The following is a 7940-nucleotide window of genomic DNA, read 5'->3' as shown; positions in this document are numbered from 1 at the left end:
CAAGATGACTGAAGGTGCCGCGGGGGAGGGGCATTTCGGAGGGGGCGGGGCAGGGTCACCTTGGAGGGGGCCCATGGGCCTGATGCAGTGGCAGGCGGCCCAGCACCCGTCGTGCAGCACTAGGTGAATGTGGCCCCTGACTTAAAAACTAGACAGCGGAGCCGTTTGGGCAGCGAGGCGCCGCCGCGTTTCCCGGTCTGCCTCTATCCAGAGCCCGCGGGCGGTGAAACCCGGCATGTCCAGAGCGGCTCGGACCAAGCGTCTCGTTCCTAACCCGGGCAGGCGGGCGGGGCTGCGATGCCACGCAGGTCCTTCGGACACAGGCGCCTGCACGCCCCGTCCGTGCCGGTTGGTAGCTTGTTTCTCACTGCCAAATGACCAGGATCAAAATTCCCTGGGAAACGAGGTCTCTGCACTTATCGTTTGCTTTAAATAAAACCTTTAGCCTGCGCTTGATGCTAACGAGGTGCATCTCCGTTTGTTTTTAAAGTGTTGTAAAACAGTACGTAAATGAAGGTAGGGAAAGTTATGCATAAAATGAACGTTCCTGATAACTTGGTTGTGCCGAGGGGTAAGACGGAAATGGAAAACTAGAATGGTGAAGCTCTTGGATCCAGTAGATAAAGATCATTGTAATAGTAACTGTTTTATGGCATAGCTAATGTGACTGAAAGTCTTCAATAACTTATTTTGATTTGATTCCAAGGAGTGAAACAAGCACTGTGGCTAACGAAGACAAAGTTAATGAAAGGCTTACCACCAAAAGTGCTCAGCATCATGGACGACCCGGCCAACCAGCTAGAGAACCAGGACGAGAGGGTACGAAATGCCATCTTTCATGCGTGTTTCTGGGCTACCACAGAAGTTGTTCCTAGGAGAAAAACTTACTGGTAAGTAATCAGAGTGAAAGAGAGCTTTAGTTGCACTGTCATTTTTATGGTTTTGCTTTAGCAGCCTGTTAAAATAGATGCCTGTTAAATAAGATTTTTTTTTTTTGTAATGTTACCAACAAAACTGTAAATTAGTTTACCAATTTAACTATAATGGTGTATAATATACAATATATAAATATTATATACAGTACAATATATTATAATATATTTAACTGTAAATTAGTTTACTAGACAACCACTTAGGGGCTGGATGTACAAACAATTTATCTTGGGGTAAACGGGGGGGGAAATGAGACTTCTCTACATATCAGCTCTTCCATGATAACTGATTCCCACCTAATAAAGAATACCAGTTGGTCTAACAATTGATAGTAAGCATTATTACTGGCAACTAGGGACTGCAGCTGGTTTGTCAGAAGGACTTAAGTATTAAACTCAAATCTGCATTAATTATTTGGAGATATTACATATTATACAGATGGGTGTTTCATAGCCTAGCTGTGTTCGTGTACAGGAAACATCTTAGGACTTTCAAATCTGATTTTATACAACTAATCCTTTCTATCATTCTGAAGCCCCATACTCCTGGAAGACTTGTTGCATTTATGTAGGACAATGACTAGCAAGTTTCCATCGCTGTCTAAAAGGATGCTGGGTAGAAATTATAGACTGACTGCTACGTGGGAGAGAGGTTAGTAACTTTTTTTGTGTAAAGGACTTGTTTTTCTCTTTCTTCTGGCTACCTCTATTAGGTAACATATAAAACACTAGCTTTTAGGCCAAAGAATGGAAAGTAGGTTCAACTTTAATTCCATTTTATTTTTTTTCTACTATGCCATAGGGCAAACGAAGTTGAGGAGGACTAGTCCCCATCACCCTTTTCTTGATCATCATTTACTGTTTATGTGCAGGAAACCTACATGTCTTTATATTTTTATCTCCATTTCCTGCAGTTCAGCTGCTATTTAACATTTATTTATTTATTTAACATTTATGAGGGACTATCCCTTGCCAAATGGGCATTCTTGCAGGAATGCTCTTGTCCCTCATGGATCTCTATGGAAAAATCAAGCCCTTGGCTGACTGCTGGATAGTGTTTGAAACCTTTCAGAACTGAAGCTTTAGGAACTTTTTGCTTTGGATGGCTCTTGTGGTAAAATCACTAAAGTAGTAAAGAATAAATAGTAATGTCTCATTGTGGAGTCCGTGTGCATTAATGACCTAAATAAAACCAGAAGTTTCTTTAGCTCAGGTTTGGCAACATTTTTGGGCAGAGCCAAAAACACCCTCAACGTTGACTTAAAGTGCTGGTGTGTCAGGGGTGGACGGCGATCTTTGTGGCAGCGCAGCCCTGGTCCCTGCCCCACCATGCTCCCCAAGGTACACATGCCAAGCAAAATGCCTTTGCATGCTACATTCTGGTAGCTGTTCCAGGGGTTGTCTTCCCCTGTTCTAGCTAGTTTTATGTATAATTTAATTACTTGTACTATATGTGGCTACTGTTCTTTCTTTACAGAATCTGTTCTTCTTCAGGTTCGCGGCTTGAATGGAATACTTTTGAATGCCATAAATCCAATACAGCCAGTAGCCTCCAAAGATGAAATATTAGCCACTGAAAACTACACTCTTGAGTCCTTCTATCCCATCTCACCTACAATTGATCTGCAGGATGTTAATATATATGAAGAAAAAAATGATACAGGTACAAGTTGCTAATCAGTTATGTAACAGTTTTACATCAGCTTAACTGGCAGCACTCTGCCTTCTGTTAGTATGTGGTATAAGGAAATGGGAAAGATGGTTGTAGGGTGCACAAATATAAATAACCATAAGTCTTTCATGAGTAGTCAGGTTCTTAGGCTTCTCATGCTGTAGGGGAAAACATTAATTCATCCAAGTTACATTAGCAGTTTCTGAAGAGAAAGTTAAAATGGGCTAAGATTATACCTAACACTATGTGTATCTCATGTGGTTGTCTACAATTTAGGTTTTAGGGAGGATTATCCATATCCTTATCCTCACACTTTGTACTTTATGGAATCAAACAATCTTCGTCCTCATCGCTTTAGACCAGAACCGCTCCAGGCTAAAATGATGATGTTTGCTTTTGGCAATGCATTAGCAAAGGCCAGGATTCTGTATGGGGTACGTATTTTAAGTGGCTGCTTTTAACAAGTTAGGCTTCAGTACTTTTACAGAGGTTATTGTACTGGGTTGTCAGTACAAGGTCAATGGTTGAAGTTGGTCATCTTGTACACCAACAGCAACAAGTTTGCTTTCAATAATAGCTGTTCCCCATCTCTTCCAAAATTGAGAAATGGTGTAATGGTCTCGTAATTGGCCCAGGAGATGGAATTATTGAATTCCATGCAGCTTTACTTGGTATGAAGACAGAAGATATTAGAGGCTGGTCCTCAGTAAAGACGGTGACGGGACCTTCCCCCCGAAGTCTTGCTCTTACCCAAGAATTATCAGTGCTGGTAGGAGTGGGGTATTGTTACTTTTTGCCCTCCTACCTGCACTCGTCAAGAATCTATCCGCAGGTAGTCTGGACCTGCTTTTGGGGCAGCTCTGCATCTGAGATTTCTGGCTCACTCTGTAGGTTCTACTAGATAGTAATAATTTTCAGTCACAGTTGACCTAGGTTGAATTTGAACCAGTGACCTAATAAGCAAGAGACTTTCAGTGCCATTAACAGTTCCTTGTCACCATATCTGAAACTCTGCCCTGATGTCACCTATCCAAGGACTTTGGAGTTTTATAGGTAATCTTTAAAGATGTGTTTAGCTATCCAAGCAGTTCACCAAATCAGAAAGCTATCTCGTTATGCCAATAGCAATTATTTTAATGCGTTCACGAAGATGATTAAAATTGGACTAGCAATAGGTAGAAATCAGTTGAAGCAACTTGCAGGCATGAATAAGAAACTAGAATGCTGAGCTGTGTTGTTTACATCTATAGTCTAATGCCATTTGAAGGAGACATTATTTTAATTAAAATACAAAATCTACATTCAAAGCTTGTTTGACTAGGGTAGCTTTCTGGGTGAGGTAATACCTTTATTAAACGCCTGGCTTAAACCCAAATGGTAACTGCTGATTCTGCAACTTCTCACGGAATTTGTTGTAACTGGCTCTTTTTTCCCCCCACTTCTCTTAGGATGAGCCTAGGGTTTTAGAGCAACCAATAGTAGTGCAAACCATTGGCACAGATGGTCGTGTTTTCCAATTCGTGGTATTCCAGTTAAATACAACAGAGTTTGCCTCTAATGATGGTGTTAAAAACCTAGTCTGGATTGACTCTGATCAGTTGATGTATGAATATGCCCAGCGTATTCCGTCTATCAAGAAGAAAGTTGTTACGGTGAGTTGACAGGACAGAGGGCTAGTTTCACAGAATCAGAGTTCACAGAAATTCTACCCTTCTCCATATATTTGAGATTTGGGAGCTGGCACAGATAACAGCTATCAGAGTCACTTGTTTGAGACAGGCCAACAGCTTCCCTCTATTTATGGAGAATTCGTATAGAATACTAAGTCTCTTGTCTTGTGGTGGATGGCTATCAGTACTGTTTGTGCTTTGCATGGTTTATTAAGCTACTTAAGCTTATTATAAGCTATACCATATAAACAACTTACATAGATGCGGAGTTTTATGATGTGCTTATTGAAGATAAAGTTGCTTGCACAGTTATTTCACTGATGTTACAACTGTCAGCATTAATATAAAGTAAATAAAAAGTATAGTTCTGTTGAGTCCACTTTGACTAAAACACTCTGATGGATGGGGACTTCATACCACTTGAGATGAATGCCAGTGAAATTATACCCACAAACCATCTCAGCATGTTTCCCATGCTACCAGACTTGAAGTGGTATTTGCGCATATTTAAATTTGTTTTTTCTACTCTGTTTACTGCAGACTCAGTAACCAAGTCTTTTCTCTGCAGGTGCCTGCTGGAATACATGGCTATGACCCAGACACATTCAAGAAGTTTCTGGCACTCTATTTACATGGAGCAGTATAAAATCCTAGTTGAGCAAAAATCCTTCAAGTTTACCTGCCATTTACTCTTTCATCAGACGATCATGTAGTGAAGCAAGTGACATAATATACCTTGAATAATTTAAGGATTTAAACAATGTTTGTTTTTTTTAATAAAGATTTTGTAGTAAGTGGTGCAGACAAACGCCCCCTTTTCAGTTACTTACCTGTAACTTCACACCATTCTGTACATGTGCAGTAAGTTAGTGAAGCCAGGTGCCAAAATGCTTCCTCTCCGCTTTCCCCTGGCCGCCTAGAGGGAACGCAAAAAACGATTAATGGTTTCTTGCTTATTGTTTGCAGAAGCAGAGACCCATGTAGGCCAACACCTGTGCACAGAATTTGTTTTGAAAGAGATCCTGGACTCAAACATGGCTCAGCAACCTTGTAGGAGCAGTGGGCCAAATAAGAGACGGCCTGAAGCTGGGCCTCTATCAACTCCCCTGCCACCAAATCAGCTTTGCATACCAGATGCAATTAAGTGGCAGGCTGGATCTGGCGCTCGGCCCTCAGGTTGTTGATGACTCCTTCTGCAAAGGTAGAAAATAGCTTCTAATTACATAATGTACAGGTACTCCTCACTTAACATCATCCCAGTTAACGTTTCATTATTACATTGCTGCTCTATTAGAGAACATACTTGTTTAAAGTCTTGCAATGTTTGGTTATAACATTTGGCCACCACCTGCTAGTTGGGTAACTACTGTGATGTAGTTGGATTCGCTTAACGCTATTTTCCTTAAAGTTGCATTTTTCAAGAACGTAACTATGACATTAAGCAAGGAGTAGCTGTATTATGTACAGAACTCAGTCTTAAACTTTGCAGTCTCATAGGATAAGGGCTCTTCATAATCCTACACTGACTTTATTTATTTGGATAGTTGAGTGCTTGGCTCCTTTTTAGTCATAGTTAGAATATTACTTGCAACCTTGGAGTTCCTTCAGAGCCAAAGCACTTCATTTTGTTCAAGACTGAAGTTACTAGTAAGAGACCTGTAAGCCTTTGCAAAGCAATGCAGAAGTTTGGTGCCAAAAGGGTTTCAGCAGAGGAACAGAGAAACTCTCAGTCTACCCTTACCTCAAGGGCAGGCTCTTTGCTTTGAAGACAGAACCCTAGATCAGCTAAAAGTGAGTTGAGATGAGAGAGGTATTCTTACATAAAAAGCAGACCAGGTTATTAGTGCTCAGTTGGTATTTGCATGTCCTCTATAATTTTACAAAATATGAATCAGTAGACTGGTCTTAGCTAAACGGTGTAAACACATCACTATCAAATCTGGGCAGCAGGGGGATGAGTGGCAGCCATACTTGAATGCAAGGCAGCAGTGGAAGACTTAAAGGGGTGGGGTTGGTCAGTGAAATAAAAATGGCAGAATATGGAGCTGGTTAAGTGGCACCTCCAGTGCAACAGAACTGAGCAAGGAGAAAGGCTCAGACTTTCACCTGATGAGTATGGCTTCATGTGGCAAGTTAATCCACTGTACAGGGGGAAAGAAGGTGGGGGGAAAGGCTGATGTAGCAACTGATGGATTTTTCAGGAATTGGGTCTCCCTCGTCTGAGGGGTAGGTGCTTTTTGCTTTTTTAATTTCTGCAGTTCTGAATTTAAATTACTCATTACATTTGGTAAATGGAGCACAGGTAGTATGCTAAAGATTTCTGTATATTTCTGCATACTTCAGTGCTCTGCCCAAAGCTGCATTAACACTTCATTTGTAATTATTTCAGGCTTTGCAACTCTTCTGGGATAAATTAGCATGTAAATGGACAATGAAATTAAATTGATCTGGCACTTACTGTACAGGTGGATAAGAATCCCATATCCTTCTAGCTGTGGGCTGGTGGTAACCTTGTCTGTGTAGGCTAGGACAATGGGGGCCAACCTTTTTTGGCAGGTATGCAACAAATTAGCCCTGCACCCTCCAAATGCCCCATGTGCTGCTCTGCTTTAACCCTGACCCTGCCACTGTGCTGTGTGTCTGCCACAGGTTACCCACAGAGGCTGCCTGTGTCACTTGTGGCATTTTTGCCTCAGGTTGGCAATGTCTGGTCTAAATTATAAGAATGAGGCAGAGTCTATATCCACCAGAGCAGGTTGCCAGGGGGCAGCTTCAGCTCCCCTATTCTTTGCCTCAGTTCTCTACAGAGTGAGCATAATATGCTCTCCCAGCTGTATCGATTGTCTCTAAGTTACAAGTTTTGGGATGGGCGGTGCTGGGTGTAATGAAGTACCTACCGTGGTTGATGCTGCTGCCATAATTGGCCTCTGAGCCATGCTTTCTTACCCAATTTTGCCAGTTGCTTAGGCATTCTGCCTCTGATGCAGCTGCCTGTACCCAAATAAAGAGGTGAATAGCTTCTAGCCCAAAGTTACACATTTTACTAACGCCCTGGGTCAGTCCTCAAATGTAGCAGGGGATGGAGTGTTTTCAAGGTTCAGAATCAAGGGAATTTGTGCACAGCAGGGTATGACTTTGGAAAGCAGTCTGTACTTGGTTATCTCATATGTCCACCTGGATAAAACCTGCAGTGGTGAGCTGAGAACCACATCCACTGGGCTCTTAACCACTTCCTTCCAATAGCTGCATAGCCTTGGCACCTAGATACGGTGACTCTGTGTGGAAACAGCTACCCCGCAGAGCCCAGCAAAGAGACACGTACAGAGGCAAGCTTTAGAACGGCGATCCTCTAAGCTTCCTCCTGTCTGATAAGTGGTGGATGTAGCTTAGCCACTCTGAAGCACTGTCATTGCCTTCACTTGGACACGCTCTAACCTGCTGTGAAATGTTGCTTCTTCAAACCCCATTCAAGCAGGGCCTGGATTTCCAAATGCTTGGGCACTGTGGGCTGTGAATGGGAAATGGGCAAGAAAGCATTGGGTCACAGCACAGGGCAGAGACTGGATTACTAGCAAAGGTAGCAAGGATTTTAACTGGTGGGACTAAGCTGGAGGTACGTGCAGCTGGCAATCTCACGTTTCAGGAGTATATTTGCTCACTAGCAGC

General features: G+C 42.3%; 1 protein-coding gene across 1 annotated transcript; it reads left to right on the top strand.

Moving 5' to 3' along the window:
- On the top strand, nt 1–5043 carry MRPL37 (mitochondrial ribosomal protein L37). Its single transcript, XM_019501262.1, has 7 exons — nt 1–14; nt 707–890; nt 1469–1584; nt 2410–2595; nt 2881–3038; nt 4053–4256; nt 4843–5043. The coding sequence occupies exons 1-7, from the start codon at nt 5–7 to the stop codon at nt 4918–4920; spliced, it is 936 nt and encodes a 311-aa protein (XP_019356807.1). The 5' UTR covers nt 1–4; the 3' UTR covers nt 4921–5043.
- The last annotated feature ends 2897 nt before the right edge of the window (nt 5044–7940 follow it).

This window comes from Gavialis gangeticus, unplaced genomic scaffold (assembly GCF_001723915.1).
Source record: "Gavialis gangeticus isolate Ggan-Ray unplaced genomic scaffold, GavGan_comp1, whole genome shotgun sequence".
Classification (NCBI taxonomy): Eukaryota; Metazoa; Chordata; order Crocodylia; family Gavialidae; genus Gavialis; species Gavialis gangeticus.
The sequence above is the reverse complement of the archived record's forward strand: the minus strand, read 5'-3'. Positions and strand labels throughout refer to the sequence as shown.